The sequence below is a fragment of the Micrasema longulum genome, unplaced genomic scaffold (assembly GCF_059751315.1).
Source record: "Micrasema longulum isolate JH-2025_06_02 unplaced genomic scaffold, ASM5975131v1 h1tg001249l, whole genome shotgun sequence".
NCBI classification, from domain to species: Eukaryota; Metazoa; Arthropoda; class Insecta; order Trichoptera; family Brachycentridae; genus Micrasema; species Micrasema longulum.
The window spans coordinates 133,553-152,578 of NW_028278436.1; the positions used below are offsets into that span (position 1 = coordinate 133,553).

At 34.3% G+C, this 19,026-nt stretch overlaps 2 protein-coding genes across 3 annotated transcripts; one reads left to right on the forward strand and one right to left on the reverse strand.

Moving 5' to 3' along the window:
* The first annotated feature begins 528 nt into the window (after positions 1-528).
* On the forward strand, positions 529-7,153 carry RpL5 (ribosomal protein L5). The gene is made up of 6 exons (XM_088234498.1): positions 529-625; positions 1,098-1,361; positions 2,589-2,749; positions 4,027-4,185; positions 6,029-6,146; positions 6,909-7,153. Exons 1-6 carry the CDS (start codon positions 623-625, stop codon positions 7,107-7,109), a joined length of 906 nt encoding a protein of 301 aa, XP_088090624.1. The 5' UTR covers positions 529-622; the 3' UTR covers positions 7,110-7,153.
* A 4,250-nt stretch (positions 7,154-11,403) lies between these two features.
* On the reverse strand, positions 11,404-18,959 carry LOC148276272 (uncharacterized). Of its 2 annotated transcripts, none has more exons than XM_088234496.1 (4): positions 18,024-18,959; positions 15,239-15,498; positions 13,717-13,869; positions 11,404-11,937 (listed from the first exon to the last, which is right to left on the reverse strand). In XM_088234496.1, exons 1-4 carry the CDS (start codon positions 18,720-18,722, stop codon positions 11,742-11,744), a joined length of 1,308 nt encoding a protein of 435 aa, XP_088090622.1. In that variant the 5' UTR covers positions 18,723-18,959; the 3' UTR covers positions 11,404-11,741. The 2 variants fall into 2 exon arrangements, with proteins under 2 accessions (XP_088090622.1, XP_088090623.1); XM_088234497.1 differs by having other exon boundaries at positions 18,791-18,943.
* Between the last annotated feature and the right edge of the window lie 67 nt (positions 18,960-19,026).

The window sequence follows — 19,026 nt, forward strand, 5'->3', positions numbered from 1 at the left end:
TGGGAATCAACTAACTGGATTAAAATTATATTCTTCGTTTTATATATTACAAGAGAGGTGAAGAATATTTTTGACAAGATAATATAGAAGTCGAGACATCTACAGGGTGTATGACCTGTCAATGGCTAGTTTAATTGGCCACACTGTGTAACATTCACACAAGCAGTCTCTTTATCTTTAGATAGCCTACTTGAACCATGGAAAAATACGTACTTTTCTTCTGTTTTATTGCATACAAAATTGTATTTTAACTTGATCCCCGAAATCTGTATAAACAGAAAAACCCATTCCTGAATAAAAAAATAATAATAGCTTGAAAAAATTGAACATAACTAACCATTGAAAAATCTTTTAGAAATAATAAATTTGTTTTTTGCGCATTAATGACAAGGGGCAAAAAGGTTTATGATATTAATTGTTGAAATAATTTTATCAAAACTGAATTATTTAGCGTAAGAACTTTGAGATAATATTGGGATACATATTTATATTTTATCAATGTTTTGTATTTCAGTTCTAGCAACACTTGTCTCGGCCGCCATTACGGTCTTTTTAGACATCCGCCGGGCGGACGTCTGACGTGCTCTTTTACGGCTGATAAAGCTGTGTTTTTATTACTAAAATGGTTTGTAAAATCTCACTTTTTCTAGTCTAATATATAGCCCAATGTTATAAGTGTGATATTGCATCGTCTTTGTGCGGATTCGTCGACGGATTACTTTGATAATTTAAGATAACAACACTGCGAGTGAAGTAACCATGCCAATACGATGACATATATTTGTATTTAAATTCATATTTTCAATCCTCTGTGACCTTAACGCTGCTGAATCGAGTGATTAATAATGATATCGCTTCCTCTGTTTTTTAAATGGAAATGTTATGGTTTTTGTGATGAACAACTGACACATGCGCGTCAAACGAGGTAGTTTCGATGGTTGATTGCGTTCACCGCTGCCATGTTCTATGGTGTCGAATGTTCTCTATCTTCTAATCGTGCTGCATATATGAATTAAGCTTATTCTGATCCTGTAATCAGATCAAGTATCGATCAAAACGTAAATTTGCCGTGCTAACCTAACTTGTCGCCGTTTCAGGGGTTCGTGAAAGTTGTGAAGAACAAGCAGTACTTCAAGAGGTACCAAGTCAAGTTCAAGAGGCGTCGTGAGGGAAAGACTGATTACTATGCCCGCAAACGCTTGACCGTCCAGGACAAGAACAAATACAACACTCCCAAATATCGCATGATCGTGAGGTTGTCCAACAAAGACATTACGTGCCAAGTCGCCTTCTCCAGAATCGATGGAGACCGTATTATTTGTGCAGCTTACGCCCATGAATTGCCCAAGTACGGAATTACGGTAATTCATTTTTACATTTCTCTCATTTTACATTTTACAGTAATCTGCAATGGCTGATTCTGTCCTGTTTATCCTTTCTCCCCGGTGCGCGGTGATGTGTAGCTAGTACACATTGCGTCTAATAACTATAATATCTCTATAAATATAATCAATATTGGGTTTAGATTTTCAGTATTCCTCCATTACACATTTACGTGTCGACTGAAATAATTTGTTATTTAAAAATAAGTACTTATTAGGCACAAAAAAGAATTTTATCGGAAATCGGGGATAAATTACAAATATCATCAAAAGTAGGCTCTCAGTCAGTCACATAGTCCAGTACTACTATATAGCTACTAAGTGAGAACGTGGGAACGTGCGTTCCACCCGAGTCGTTAGCAATACCCAATGGTTTTTTTTCTTGTTTTCAGCAGTTAGATTTGAAATATTGTCATCTTTGAATTAAATTATGGTTAATTAAAGCCATTCCCTATAAATATTCCATTTTTCCCTTTTTAAATCTCTTATTTTTTTTATGTGTAGTGACTACACAGCACCATAACGCGCGGGTGTATTTAGGACAGTAAGGGAAAGGTTAAGCCTAAAAGTCATGACTGAAAAATATGTTTCCACTTTTTTTCATGATAGATGTTCGATAGCCTCACATAATTTTTATCCAACAAGTCATTTCTGCTCCTCAAATATGGGTATTCTCTTGTAAAAAAATAGTTCAAATTGGCAAAGCTGAAAACAGTCATGTCCTGTAAAATTAGCAATTTAGCAGATACGGCGGCCTCCGTGGTGTAGTGGTTAAAATGCTCGAGTCACGTACGGAAGGTTCAGTTATTTTCGCGATTTTATTTACGATTTTAAAATTAATTCTATTTGTAACATTTTTTTATTTATTTTTGTGTGCGTTTTTGAGATATTTCATCCTACTCCAAAATTTTTAAATATTCACGTGTACACGAAAACATTTTTTAAATTTAATTCCGGGTTGTGCAGGAATTCCTCGTTGGCTAGCTGTATATTGTGGGGTAATTACTACAACTCGGTAAATATCAAAATCAGATCATTTGAGTTAACTATTAAAAACACACTCTTGTATCCTCCTCCATAAAAGCTACAAATAGACATGTAGCATTCACCCAAACTCAAAAATGCTGATTTTTAAGTTACCTAGTGTCAGTGATTATCCCACGATATAATACTTACCTTTGTACTAAAGCGGGGGTTTGTTCTCAGGTAGGTCTGACCAACTACGCGGCTGCCTACTCCACCGGCCTGCTCCTGGCGAGGCGTCTCCTCAACAAGCTCGGCTTGGACACCCTTTACCCCGGAAACCAGGAGGTCAACGGGGCAGAGTACAATGTGGAGGGAGTTGAAGATGGACCCGGCGCCTTCAGGTAAACATCCCTCTTTAGATGGTAATACAGTATTTATTGAAAACAAAGAAATTCCTATTTATCCCACTAAATTTGTGATAGTACACCTGTCCCACAAATAATTTTAGTAAACCCATTGGGGAAATATAGTGTGTCACTCGTAGGCAATCCATCACCGCGTATCTTAAATTTGACCACTTTGGAAGAGAGATTAAATTATTTTTTTGTGTGAACAATAAAATTATTGTTTTTTTTTTGTTTTTTTACTGGCAATGTTTGAAAATATTCACCGCCAAATGGCATGACTGGCTGACTTAGGCCGTGATATGACAAGCACAGTGATGGATTGCCGGCGACCATAAACTATAGGTAGTAACTTTTTTTGTACAAAATAAATTTATAATTTTGTTACATTTTTTTTTATTTATACTATTATCAGTATCGTGGTGTAGTAGTGGTCATAAGGACTGATCATCTTACCTTTATGTAACAAAAATGATCAAGGTACGCTGCGATTGGTGTACCAATACAGTGCCCTATGCACCATTAGGTGTGGAAAGGAAATTATGATTTATATTATTCCGTCCGGGCACAAATTTATAATTTTGCAATCGATATAAATTTTACAAACTTTCACTAAATTATGCAAATTGATTTCTTGTAGATACTCACCATGGTTGAGACCTGTATTATATATAAGTCCACGCTAATTGCAGTCTGATCCATAATTATCATTCCGTGTCGAACGTGGACGACAGTAACTGTGTAAACTTTAATTACGTCTTAATCATTATATTAAGTCAATTAAGTTTGCACAAACATATACACTTATTTGTTGAATGTGAAAGAATCGGAAAAGTTGTTTTTTTTTCAATTTTATTTCTTTTAAAAAAACAGATGTACGGCATATTTGACAGTTACGTTGTTAAGTGTTAAAAGATATTTATTTGAATGTTATTACTGAAGGGTTTCGATAAGTGCATTAAACCAAAATTAATTGAATTCATTTCCTCCCTAATTTATAATTAAATGTGTGAAACTAAGGGGTCGCATTTTAACTCAAAACTATTCTAATTTGTAAATCAAAACTTTTCCTTGATATTCTCGGTCTTTGTGATACCGATGACATTTTTCTCGGTGCATGTGCCGTGTGTTGTTTGTGTTACTTTGGTTTTTTGTTTCGGACAGCTCAATAGTTGTTTTCGGGCTGATGCGCCTTACATATATTTATATTTGAAGCCATGTAATCACAAAATTTATCGATAGATTTTTTTTAATCTTGAAAAATTGAATTGTAGATGTCACTTGGATGTGGGTCTTGCCCGCACCACGACGGGGGCCCGCATATTCGGAGCCCTGAAGGGGGCGGCCGACGGAGGCCTGAACATCCCCCACTCCACCAAACGCTTCCCCGGATACGACTCTGAAGCCAAGAGTTTCAATGCCGATGTCCACAGGTACAACTTGCATAATACATTGGAGTAGTAACCACCCCCCTCTGAACATTAGTCCTATAAACAGTGAGATTTCTCAGTAAAATATTGTTTCTACGTAAAATAATTGTTAGGAGAGTTTTGTGGTTCTGTAGTGTCCTAAACTCTGTATCAAAGGTTCTAACTTCTCTCTACCACAATTGATTTTCAGTTTTGTTTAATGGGGTCAAAATGAGGAAGTTCAGTACTATGAGAAATTTGATATAAAAAAATGTTTCCTTACACGTGGTAAAAATTTGAACATTTAAATTTACAGTGAAGTTTCTTGAAAACATGGTTAATTAATAAAATGAACTTTGCAATGCTTTAAGTGACCTTGTGTTTACAATAATATATATATATTATTTTTTTTAATAAAGTGATAACCCGCTGGGGCCTCTATTTTGAGGCTTGTCAGGAGGAGGGATAGAGGGGATATGAAAAATACACGGCAACACCCAGTCCGATTGAGAAAAAAATATTTCTTGGATTTTTTTTCTTGCAACTGACGGGAATCGAACCCGCGACGCCGTTATTATACCTTTATGTTGTGGCAACCGGAACAGATCTCCGGTTTCTGAAGTAGTCATATTTTTCGACTGTTTAGTGTGTTTTGACATTAAGCGGGTACAAATTTGTTTTTATAATTGTACGGGTAACGATTAAATGTCAAAAACACTCACTGACCTGAACTCGTCATGGTGTGGGCGGTGTAATTTTGACTTTCAGTAGGATTTTCGAAATTATTATAGCAATAATACGATACATCTAATTTTTTTTAACTAAACTTCCTTGTTGAAATATTTTGATTGAAATGATGTAATAACTTATATTTCCATATAAGTTATTAATTTAAAAAATACTTGGTACACTTCCACTTATTTATTTTGACCAATTAAATTAATTTAAACATACTTTTGATAAAAAAAAAAAACATACAAAATTTACATGTAGGACACAAAGGTCAAAAGTTAGATAGATTAGAAATTTTAGAAATAAATAGGATAAAAAATAATAGTGATAGAATTTTAATAAATCAGCAGATAGAATTTAAAAACTCACCCTTATTAGCCCCCTTAGTTAGACCCTGTGCATTGTAATAAAACAATAAATATATTTCAAATAATGGAATATTTTCTTAAAGTACACCGCCGCCAACACATGTTTCAATAATTTGTCTCACTCTGTTCCATTGCAATATTGCGTATTGTATCTTTTTCAACTTATTTTTAAATGTACCTACACTTAAGATAATATTTAGTTTTATATAAATTACCCTTACACTGTATAATATTCACCAGTCTGAAGATGCCCATTAGAGGGTGAAAGCGCTAATTGGTCAAAATAAATAAGTGGAAGTGTACCAAGTATTTTTTTAAATTAATAACTTGTATGGAAATATAATTTATTACATCATTACAATGGAATTCCATCGAGAATTGTCAATAAATAATTTAAATGAAATATTTTGATTGACCATAAAACTCAAATTTATATCTGTGTACACTATTTTAAAACCCAACAACAAAATTAATGATCCTTTATCAAACAATAAAGCAATGTCTTTGGAATCTTATATAAACCAAAGTTAAGCATTGTTATGTGTTGCTCCTTTCATCCCCCGACATGTATCTGATTACATAATCGGGCAGCCAATATCGGAGCTATAGAAACCTCGGTGCAAACATTTGGTTGTGAGAATCTATTCTCCTCTTGGGAATTATTCAAACCGGTCTGCCTCACAATATGATTACCACATAGCATACTGTAGAGCAATAATTATTATCTGGGAACTGTATCGTATAATAACACATGCAAACATTTCCAGACAACACATCTTCGGACTCCATGTTGCCGAGTACATGAAGACCTTGGAATCCAACGATGAAGAGGCTTTCAAGAGACAGTTCAGCAAATATATCAAATTAGGAGTTATCTCAGATTCCGTAAGTTCAATACTACTTATTAATTTGTACTATTAAAATTAACATATTACAACAGAGATGAAGAACATTTAAGAAAAGGTAATATAGAAGTCTAGGCATCTACAGGGCTTATGACCTGTCAATGGCTGGTTTAAGTGGCCACTTTACACACATTACATGAAGAAGTATAGAAATTGAAAAAATAACATTTTCAGGCGTTGCCTAGTATGTAGGTGAAATAATTCAATAAGATGAATCTCACCCGCATAAATAAAGGTTTCAGCTCTTTAACTTCACAAACATCAACAGATGAAAGAATTGAAGGAACATAGATGTTCAAATATAGGCAGAATGGTGAATGTTGCACAGTGTGTAAAGTGGCCACTTAAACCAGCCATTGACAGGCCATAAGCCCTGTAGATGCCTAGACTTCTATATTACCTTTTCTTAAATGTTCTTCATCTCTGTTGTAATATGTTAATATAAACAGCTCCCCAGGGAGTTGAATCCAATCCTTGTCTACAAAAATTTGGACAAACTCAAAATATTGTTATTAAAATGAAATAATATAGTCTTCCTGACTCTGATGACCTCCTGATGACCTGATGACCCAAGGATAACTAACCATGATGTTTTTTCACCGCTCTAATCTTTCTTAAAATGATTTTGGTTTCTTTTTTGAAAACTTGCTACCCTTGAACGTAATTCTTTGGGGAAGCTATTTTTTTTTAAATTACAGAAAAATCTTCTAAATGAAAATACTTAAAAATTTATGTTTTACAGATTGAAGAGATGTACAAAAAAGCTCACTCATCCATCAGGAATAACCCTAAGCGCGAGACCAAGGAGAAGAAGGTAAAGAAGGAAGGAGAACAGAAGAGATGGAACAAAGCCAAGTTGACACTGGCTGAGCGCAAGAATAGGGTCCGACAGAAGAAATCCTCCTTCCTCAAATCCCTGAAGGCCGCTACCGAGGAATCTTAAATATCACATCAAACACTTAATAAAATACCAGGTGTTTAACAGCATTCCCCTTGTTTTTATTTACTAACCATCTCCTCAGTATTGTGTATTCTTATTAGTGATGCAACAGACTTCTGCTTCCGTAACTGTGGAAGTTCCGCACGTTTTTTGACACCTGTTTCTGCAACTTTTATAATGGAACTTTACGCGCGGGAGGGGTGTTTCAGGCGTCCAACCTACGTCATCACCAATGATGAATTCATCATTACAAATGTTAGAATCCATGTTAAGGATGAATGAGGGCCAGCAAGACTCTATTATGAATAATGAGAATCTATTTTTGGAGACAGTCACCACTTCAGGAGAAAAAAAAGAAAAACGATTGGCTTTACACGAGGATCTCACTATGTAGTGGAAATTAAATTCAGACAAATATGCTAATCTTTTACCGTTAGTGCGCCAATATTTATCTGCTCTTCCCAGCAGCGTCGCCAGTGAGCAATTATTTAGCGGAGCTGGTCTTATATATGAAGAACACCAGAATTCGTAAAAGCGGCAAAACTACTGTTCATAAAATATAACATACCACTACCTTTTTTTTAAATATTAATTTCCTTAAAAATTGTATTTGTAAAATAATTAACTTTTTTTAATAATATATATTGCATCACTAATTCTTATGTCATTCTTGAAATCTGCGCTTCAAATCAATATGTTTGGCTTTGGGAGTTTATCGGGGAGATCGGAAAATGTATTGGATTCGACCAATCAATGTGAGGAAGATGTTAGTTATAATTTGGTGAAACATACGGTTACATTTTAAATATTACAATCTACGATAATTTTGACCCTGCACAAAATCTAATTGAGGAGTAACAGATCAAATCGTATTTTTTCCGCCCCAGGACAAAATTGAGTTTATGATGGATTTATGTTAATATTGTCGAGGTCTTTAATTGTGTAAGAGACATGCGACAAATCCCGTTTTAACCTATATAAAATAATTTTCAAAGTTTGCTACCATATCAAAATTAATTTTGTCCATGTGTTTACGATTTTGCCTACGAATCGAGAGGAAAAATTACATAATTTACCCATTTTAAGAATGGCTTTCTCGATAACTAAAAAATGAGAAAATTTTGTAAATTCAAAAAGTGTACATTTTAAATTTAATTTCGAGAAGGACCCAATAATGTTTTTTAAATTGACCATGCATAGTAGAAGTTATGCTTAATATATTTTTTTTATTATTCCTTTTATTTAACGAAGCCAAAATCGTTAATACAGTAGAAACTCAATTATCCGAACTAATTGAGGATGAGGGTAGTTCCGGATAACCGAAAATCAAAAAATATGTAATCAAGAGCAGAAAAAAATATTTACGCATTGCGAATGTTTTTATTGAAATATGTACACTTACATAATATGTATGCACCTTTAATTAAAAATGACAAAATTTAATGTATGATTTCTGTTTAAAATTTTCCATACATGGTGTGTTCGAAAAGTAATGTCAGTTAGTCGAGAACAAAGAAGTTATTAAACTTTTCATTATAACACGTCAAAATTCTTCAAAATAGTCTCCTCCTGTGTTAATGCATCCAGCGATTTTTCAAGGCATCGAATGCGCCACGGTAGGCCTCTTCCGGAATGCTCCTTAAGGCCGCGGTACAAGCTGCTTGGATCTTCTTGATAGTCTTTCTTTTTAGGCGTGGAAACAAAAAGAAGTCGGGGGAGCCATGTCCAGACTAGGACTGGGGAATCATTGGAACCCCCGCTTTGGCCAGGTAGTTGGTGACTAGGGAGGCGCTGTGAGCCGGTGCATTGTTGTGGTGTAACTTCCAGTCATCTGCGTTGTCTGGCCGACCGCGTTGTATCCTGTGTTTCAGTCTTTTTAGCATTTCAACGTAAATTTTATCTTTCACAGTTGTACCAGGTGATATAAACTCGCAATGAACCAGTCCTTTGATATTAATTGTTCGTGCCAGATTTTAAAACCAGTTGACTACATTAAATATCTGGGAATAAACGCAATGAGCATCGTCTTGATTTTGGATCTGCTCATCCTGGCATTCTTGGGGTGAGGGGACCTCGACCTTTTGCTAATCCGACAGTATCTTCTTTAAAGGCATTTGAAAGTTTGACGCAAAATTTGATCGCCATCCTTTGCTCTGCCGAATGCTGCATTTTTACTTTTGTACGAGATCCCGAAACAACTTCCACGGAAATGGCTGTCCTCACTCTCCAGGTAGCCGGGAAGACCGAGAGACCTAGCGTTTGTTAGCTGACTTCCCCTACTACCGTTCCCAACCGGTCCACGCGCGCTCCAACGTACATTCGGGTTAAAAAAAAACTGACATTACTTTCCGGAAACTCCATGTATCGCATATATTTTTCAACATATAAGTTGTGTCGAGTTACATTATTCCTATCTCTCATACAACTTTATAGCGACATCTAAACACTGAAAAGCTTCAGAATGTTAAAGTCTATATTCTTCTCCTCGTCAGCAATCTCCACAGTGTAATCTTGATCTTGTTCTTCTAAATGAACAGATATTTCCTTCATTATTTCTTTATTTTCTTTTTTTCTTTATTAGTAAATCGTATATAAATATAAGTTGTTACATCATGTAATTATTAGACTGATAGGACTTATACTTTATTTGAAATGAAAGCATTACAGATCTTCGACCTGTTAGACATCATGTCATATTTTTTTTTTTATTTGCGTTCTTATTATTTACCTAAATATTTCAACGTCAGGAGCTATTTTAATGAGGAAGTTCAGTGTTTTTTTTCAATTTTTTTATTTGTTAATAGACTGTTAAACTAAGTCAAAAAAAAATTTTTTTAATTTTTCATATCGTATTATCGGCGCTACGATTTTTTAAAGTTTTGTATTTCTGAAATAACTCCGCGTGTAACGTCAGAGGTTCATTTCCGCTTATTCTCATTCAGTTCTTCCTATTGGTCCAGAAGCGACAAGCAAACCGGAAATCTTCCATAGCTCTCAGATCATAGGTTGATTCACATGAACCAGTGACGTCATTTAAAGTAGTGTATTTTTATCAAAATATTTTTTATTATTTTTTTTTGTACATTTTCAAGAAACTTTGCGGTACAATTTAATGCTCTAATTTTTACCCCGCGTAAGAAAACATTTTTTGTATCCAATTTCCCGTAGGGCTGAAGTTCCTCATTGTAAATTATTGGAGTGTGAATGTCTGTGGATCCTGTGGATCAGCCGAAACCATGAGTGAACATAATAAACAATATGGCTGATCGTTCAGTCAGCCAGAATAAATGAAAAAATATACCATTCAATGTGGCATGTGGTTATTCAGCCCAAATGCAATACGGCTAATTGTCGATTGGGCCTTTTACAATACGGAGCCATTTTGTACTTTGACTAGCCAATATCAAATTAAATTATCTACATGATAAAAAAAGTCTTCTCATATACAAACCCTATATCAGACCAACTCTCGAATACAGGTTTCAGATATGGAATCTCTATTTTGTTATGGATATCAATTTTTATTCTAAGAGTCCAAAGACAAGCTACAAAGTTGTCGCCGAACCTAAAACGGCTTCCATATGTGGAGAGATTGGGAAATCTCGGTCTCATAACGCTGCAGGAACAGCGAGAAAGGGGTGACCTGATAGAGATATTCAACAGCCACTATAGCTGCCCAAACTTGGATCCCATAAACAAGATGCTCGTCTTCGGGGCCAGTCTTAGGCTAGAGGAAACCAGATTCAATCAAATCCACGGGAGCATTTCCTGAGCAATAGGGTTGTAGATGGTCGGAATAAGCTGACACAAGAGCTGATCTGAACGAGTAGTCTGAATGGGTTCAAAAGTAGACAATTGTTTCGGTTTGTTTGTTGATAAGTTCAAATGCGCCAACAACTAACTTTCGTTAAAATAGATTAAAGGTACTCGCTTAAAATTAATATAATATGTATTCTGGCTAGAATGTCATCCTAGCCAGAATACATACATACATACATAGAGGGTTGGCAACCCGACTGCAACATTACCACCTGTGTTTATCAAGTACTCAAAAATTTGAAAATAATTACATAAAAACTTCCTGTTATCAGAACACTTCAATGATAATAATAATCTCAATTGATGTTTTTTAGTTTATAAAAAAATTATATTTGTAACTGAATTTATACATATAAACAGTTTTTGCTACCTTTCGTGTGATTGCAATATGGTCATGAGAAGGAATGACAATTTCCGACTTAAGCCCTCCATATAATTTTCCAAACTCACAGCGAAAGGGGCAATAAATGGAGTAGAGTTCAAGTAGAGTAACTCGTTTATTGACCAACAAATATTGTAAAATAGTATGTGGGAAACCTATTGGAAGACCCAAGGTTTTTAAAACGGTTTTCGGGTATGTGGGGGGGGGGGGGTACTTTCACTTTAGAACACTTTAATTTGTACAAAAAGGCCCCTTTTTGTTCATTAGATTTCTTTACCAGAGCAAAAGAGTTTTTTTCGCCAATTCCACAGTATACGTGAGCACTGTCGACTTGAAAATGCCTCCAAAATTTAAATATTTTGGTAAATCATTAAAATAATATTTATTTTTATTTAAAGAAGGTGCACTACTTTTATTTCTTAAGCATATATATTTCAATGCACCATTACAGGCATGTTGGTTGTAGCGTCTTCATTCACTGCCAGTTCTTGGATAATCAGTCTAGATCTCTTATTGGGTCCAACGTTGTTAATGTTGTGTTTCTTCAACATGTGGTTCTTGAACTTGTCTCCTCGCGAAAATTTTGACGGACACTGACTGCAAGAATACGGTTTCTCTCCCGTATGAATTCTGAAAGCAGAAAAGGTCAGAATTTGTTATTTATTATTAACTTTATTTTTTTATTCAGCGTTTCCACAAAGGATAACCCGATGAGCCTCTATTTTAGAGGCTTGTCAGCAGGCGGGAAAAGGGAATGTGGAAGTACCCAGACAAATCGAGAAGAAAAAATCTTTCTTGCAACTGGCGAGAATTGAACCTGCGACGCTAGTTTCACAGTTAGCCATCTAACCAAGTACGCCACGGCGCCTGTCGTTTGTACTATGCGGGGGAAGTCAAGGGTATGCACTTATCGATAGAAGCTATGGACAGTAGCCGACAGTAAATAAAGGACATCGTGCTTAAGAAAGATACTCCAAAAAGATTCGGCTTTGTAGAGCGTCTTCTTTGTCATTCATACACGTAAATCATTGTGTCTAGATACTGGACTCGTGCGACAGAGAGAAATGACGCTCTACAAGGGCAAAGTTAGCCAATTATGGCCAGCAGTTTCTTTTTTAAGCGATGTCCTTTATTTACTGCCGGCTACTGTAACATTCAAGTTTGTAAGTGAAAAAAATCTTGGTGAAAGTTCATTGTACATAATTTGTGATGCTAAAAAACAAACATGGCTATATCTATTGTAAAAAATATAAATATAATAATAATTTGCCGTTCATCAATGCTAAAAAAATGTTTTTGCAATGTGCAGATCTGAAAAGACGCCACAAGACCTTTAAAACGGATCCGGGTAAGTGGGTTTAATATCTCTATTGTAAGTAAAACTGAGTAAATTGACTTTTAGTCTTTGATTGATTAATATGACTCTATGAGTTTCTATTGCTTTCAAACTGTATTCTTAGCAGAAATAAAGGAGATGGCTATGTTTAAACAGAATATTATTATGTAAAACAACAAAGGCAGTCATATTAACCAAAAAGACAGTGACTGGAGATAGCCACGTCTGTTTTTTGGTTGATTGATATATGCTCCACCCCTGACCTAATTCGAAGTGGCACAAAATTTTCCCTCCACACAAATATTCCTTTAATCATAAGAATAGCCGGTAGCCACTGGGGGCTAGATGAGGTAAATATGAGGGGTGTTCAACCAATTATAAAACAGCTCTGAGAATAGCAGCCGTTGACACTAACATCTTGTGTGCTGGAGCGTTGTCCTGATGAAACAACATTTTGCAGTGGTCAGCGACCTGTTGTAACTAGCCGTTGCAGGTTTCAAATTGTCGTTCGGTACGTAGGCATATTAGGCTACATAATACATACACAACTGCTCAACTCGAAGCAGGTCAGATTTGGAGCATATCAATCAACCCTTGCACATCTATTGTATGTTTGAAAATACCAACTTTTGAGGGCTGCTGATTAAAAGTGTTTAAGTATTTATCATGGAAATCACATTTTATTGTTAAGCAAACTGTAGCAGTTTCTAGTGCTACAATTTGGTGTGCGAATCTATTTGATAATATCGGACAGATTGTAGACTAAAGTATTTTATGTGTTGGAATCTTAGTCGGAGTAGAATGTAGTAGCTGTAGAAATAACAGCTAGTCAGTGTTGCCAACCTCCATCAAGCGAAAATTGGTAGATTTATTATACCAAAAATTTTAGAAAATGTTCAAAATTTAAAATACAAATTTGTATTGAAATTCTATTCTATGGAAAAAACAAGGCAATGTGTTTATAAATCCGTAGAATTTCAACAGAATTTGGAAGATTGACAGTTCTCTCCCAAAATCCGTAGGGTTGCAATGCTGGCTAGAATGATCCGAGATGAAAATCAAGAACTCTTTACCTGATGTGTAGATTGAGCGAAGCCTTGCCGGCAAAAGATGATTGGCAACCTTCGTGTGGGCAGTGGAACGGTTTCTCTCCGGTGTGTTTCCTTATATGTCTAGCTAAAGCTACTCTTCCTGTTGTCCTGTATTCGCAGAATGTACACTGGTGCCTAAACATGACAATTTTTTAATTAACATTTTATGAAGACAAAATAATAAAACATTTTGTAACAATTTTGCTCGAAGTTTATTTACCAATTATGTAGTACTTTTACTCCAGACGAGGATTTTCAGACTGGTAAGATATAGAATAGAATAGGTACAGATATATAATTTTAATTTATATCAACAGTAAAGAGTCTAAATGACTGATGTGTGATATTATTATTCTAGAAATGATTGATTGTGTCTGTCCTGTACGGGCCCGTTTCACACGTATCGCGCCAATTCATACATTCCGGCAAAATAAGAGTGGGTGGATACTTATTTGTTATTTTCTTTCTTGGTTTTATTTATTTAGTTTCTATTCGCGGGTGAAAATTTTGCTAAAAGAAATCGAGTGGAGATTAGTCGGCCTCATAGTGTACTGGTTTGTTAGTGTACGGGTTTTACAGAATATTTTCTTCTCTCTTTCTTAATATTACACAAAAATATTATGCCTGTCTATTTATTATAGGAGCGAAAATTCATAAACATTTCTTGTATACCTGCGAACAGCCCATTACACAAATGTATTGGATTTGATAGAAAATGATGACATTGTATCGTCGGTCATTAGTCTACTTCAGATGAACTAATTTAACATGTGTGTGTCATCGATTATGGACTATGGACCCTACATATTAAATATCCCGGCGGCCTCCGTGGTGAAGTGGTTAAGACGCTTGACTCACGCATAGAAGGTTCTAGGTTCGATTTCTGGTGAGAATACAAAAATTAAATGTGATTAAAGCTACTTTTTCTGCCTATCAGTTGCACCACAAACCAAATACTTAATTTTTTCTGTTTTCTCAGCAAGCTACTTTTTTTGCCAGTTTGTTATTATTATTTTATTTTTTTAATTCACTACAAACCAAATACTCACGTGGTGAATTGTAGCACAGAATAGTCAGGCTTGAGAAAAATCACATTTTGAATTTTTGTATTCCCAAAAACCTCACGTAAATATGTCTTATTTAGATATTCTTTTATAGCAAAATAAAAACATTAAAATATGATTCCATTTGTGAAACTTTAAACCAAAATTTTATCCAATATATGAACCAAAATCACATACTTTCAACTCACTTACGAAACTTTTCGCATCGGAAGCACATATACTAAAAAATATAATTTTTCACCAAAAAAAGCCAAAATAAGCCCGTACAGGACAGATGCAATTTATTTTATTAATACATTTATTCATTATTTTAAATATAAAAAAATATGGTAAGCTGCGAATATTTGCTTATAAGGACGATTCGCCCATGACAAAGGTTGTTTGTGGATACCATATGTGCGTCCTAGGGAGAGGACATGGAAAGGTAATGAATAGTTTACCTTTTAAAGTCCCATTTCAGAACTCCATGCGTGACCATATGTTGCTTGAGATTAACGTCGGATATGAACTTGGTACCGCAGACTTCGCAGAAGAATTTCTTGTCCCCGCGATGACGAGCCATATGCTCCCTGAGGTAAGACGCTGTAGTGAACCGCCGCGGGCACAAGGCGCAGCCAAATGGTTTCACGTCCAAATGAACCACTTGGTGACGCTTTAGATAAGTTAAGCAGTTGAAGGATTTCCCACACTTAGAACATACCTAGAAAACAAACCAGAGGTTATGATAGGTTAGGATAGGTAAGGTTAGAATTAATTTTTTTTTAGATAATTGTTTAGAAAAAAAAACATTTATAAAAAGAATCCGCCTCCATTTTTTAGGTGGGTTAGCTTTATTTATTTTTGGAGTAGAATACAAATATTTATTTATTTCCACCTTTAATCATAAATACAATTTTACGTTCACTTTGTCCAGCTAACAAGGGTACATACCCGTTCCAAGCTAGGCAATTACATTTTAATATATGATAATAGTTAACAAATTAATAGTGAGCACAGACTAATAAAATATAAAGTTACTCGAATACACATTTTGGTACATATAAATACACAAATACACATATATACACATATGTATATATATACACACACACATATACATACACACCAGGGGCGAATGCTCCTTATAATCAATTACATGCAGCTTACCATATTTTGTTGACATCGTAAGTAATATTTTATAATACTGTAGTATTATTAGGAAAAAACACATCACCAAAAAAATATATTACTTTTCTTGGGTAAGTAAATTTATATTATATTCCTTTATTCCATACAGCGACCAGTTGCGCCTCTATTGGCCAAAATTATTACTACTGGATTACACGAGATTACTCTGCTCACTTTAAAATCACTAATTCAAATACGTCTTTAACCTAAAACTTTAGAATCTCATTCGAAAAATTACACCTGCGATTACAGTAAAATCTTGCAGCTTTCATTAATGCAATTTAGTCTTTCAATACTTTTTCATAAGGGCTAGTATTCTTTAAAATACATCAATTTGACTTACGACAGTCTAGTGGAGGTGACAATATACGCACTCGTTATGTGTGAGAAAGAGATAACGAATATATTTTGTATGTCTTAACGCGGAAGTTACAATAATAAGTAAGTAATTGATCATACTTATGTTTCGGTGGTTTGAAAGTAAATTTGCTTTAAAATAAATAAATATTTTGATATTTTAATCGAAACGAATTGATATTTTAATCCATAATATAGTATAAATCCTTTATTGGATTTTAAAAAACAAAGATTCGCTAATTGTTTTTTAATTGTAATTCGTTTTTGTGCATACGATGACAGTTGAATATTGTAGGTTATTCTTCAGTATCCATTTAAATTTTTAAAATTTAGTTAGAGTTATGATAAAACATTACTAGTGTATAGTGTTAAGAATAAATATATATGAAGAATTATAATGTGTATAACTTATGTCGTTTTGTGAATAATAATGTGATATAAAAGTCGATGAAACAATGATTCTTAAAACGTAACTTATGTTTTGTTTGGTGAACTATCGTACTCGGTAAGGAATACTTTTAAATTATTTAAATATTATCATTTATTAAGAAATATTGCTTTATTTCAAGACAAGTTATAATAGTCTGACTTAACCAAAGATGCACCGTTCCGCTAATGAATTATCCAGTTTATTAATTACTTTTTCGACGCTTAGTCCAAAACGCGAAATAGCTGCGCGGATGGGTCATTGCTTTTTAATGACGTAGGCGGGGGTTCGAGTCTATAGGAGTTCCAATTTTTTTTTTTTGCAATTATGTTTTTTTAAATTGTATTTTTTAAATCAAATGTTTGTGCTACATTAGAAAATATTTTAACTGAAACTATTAGCCACTGGAGCCATTTGTTAGACTTGTTTTTTATATGCCATACTACCGCTATGGATATTTTATCAGAATTTTCATAGCTTACCAATTTAAAAACTCACCGCTCGCCACTGATACACACACATACATACACACACACACACATACATACATACACACACACATACATACATTCATAAAACATAGACATTTATTTATAATGCGAAACTTCATGATTGCCATTTGTGTAGATATATTTTTAAATTATTCTTTATTTTCACATTTTATTTTCGACATCCAGTAAGAATCTCCAATCCACGGCATGCATCAACCTTTCTGACTCCCTACGACCAATTTCAACAACACCCCCGTCTTTCTACGATTCTGGCTTTTGCCAGGTCCATGACTTTTTAGTCATGGACCTTTTTGCCAACGTAGTAGTGTTGTTTCGATGCCAGAACAGTGTTGACCCCTTCACTTAGTATCAGATCCCTAGAAGAGTATCTTGTGTTGTGATTTTGGGTAAATGTCTCTATTTATGTGTGTAACTACTACTGTTCTCAATATATACTGTTAAATAATATTCAGTACTCTGAATTCTTTGAAGAGCAAGTCACATTATTTATAAGTTTTGTTTTTGATTAAACATAGACAGAAAGACTTGATTTATTAGTTCCAAATATGTAGCATAATACTGATATAATAAAATAGGATAGAATTCATTAGTTAAGTATACCTTGTTAAAGAAGCTTGTATAGCTTTGAAACCGGTCTGAAATTTTTAATTTTTTTTTTTTAATGAATAACCACAAAGTAAGTGTTTTAAATATAAAATTCATATTAATTTTATTTACCTATTTATGTTGAGCGACAATTAAAATAAAATGTCTATAAAATACCTGTTTTTCTTCATCATGTGTTAGCCTTTTATGCATTCTCATATTAGAATTAGACACGAATCTCTTCTGACAAACTTCACACTCAAATGGGCGCTCACCAGAATGTGTTCTCATATGTACTTTTAAAACCCATTTACTTTGACATCTTAAATTACACGTTTCACATTTAAATTCGGTGGAATCTCCTTTATTCAAAATGTTGACTTGCTTTTGTTTTTTTCTGGTTTGTTTCTCTTGTCGTTTCTTAATATCTTTATTTAAAACGCTTTCGTTCGAATGTTCGAGATCTTCTCGGCGATGATATTGGTGTATTTTTTTCTTCTTTTTAATCAATGATTTCAAAGGTTTATAATCTTCGTCGCAGTCTGAATTCGCAGGACTAAAGTTTGTGTTTTCTATTGATGCCGCGGAATCGAATTCATCTTTGATTTTATTTTCTTTACTCGGAATAAGTTCTCTCAGAATCAAGTCAGATTGTTCGCTTTTTCTTTTAAATTGCGATGAGATTTTTAACTCTCGGAAACATTCGGAGCAAATGCCTTCGGGAAGGTTGTCTCCTTTCTTGATTGAAATATTCGTACAAAACATAACATCTTCATGTATACTGATAGAGTCGCGGCATTCAAAAATAGAGAATATATCTCTATTTTTTTGTAAACATATCCGACATTGGTTTTTAATAGATCCGAAAGAATCCATTGCGTACAATTTTTATCAACTATTCATTGTATATTTTAAACGATAAGATGGATTTTTACAAAACTTACAACCATGAACTGTCAAATTAAAATTGTCAGCATACAACCATGAACTGTCAATAATGTCGATCACAGATTATATAGTACAAATGTCGATTATTGTCAAGTTAAAATTGTCAGATATCTGTCTGTCTGTGATTGTCAGTTGTCAGTTTGTCAGTCAAACAAATCGCAAACCAGAGAAAAAATGAGAACCTCAAAAGTTTCTGTTTGTCTCTGTTAATTAGTAATGTTATCACGGGGGG

Excerpts from the sequence above, each read along its gene's own strand:
- RpL5 (XM_088234498.1), top strand. Across the intron at positions 2,750-4,026 it reads GATGGACCCGGCGCCTTCAG|ATGTCACTTGGATGTGGGTC; the intron begins GTAAACATCCCT and ends ATTGAATTGTAG. Across the intron at positions 4,186-6,028 it reads TTCAATGCCGATGTCCACAG|ACAACACATCTTCGGACTCC; the intron begins GTACAACTTGCA and ends AAACATTTCCAG.
- LOC148276272 (XM_088234496.1), bottom strand. The coding sequence starts at position 18,722 with ATGGATTCTTTCGGATCTATTAAAAACCAATGTCGGATATGTTTACAA. Across the intron at positions 15,499-18,023 it reads CACATGATGAAGAAAAACAG|GTATGTTCTAAGTGTGGGAA; the intron begins GTATTTTATAGA and ends TTTGTTTTCTAG. Across the intron at positions 11,938-13,716 it reads TCGCTCAATCTACACATCAG|AATTCATACGGGAGAGAAAC; the intron begins GTAAAGAGTTCT and ends TTCTGCTTTCAG.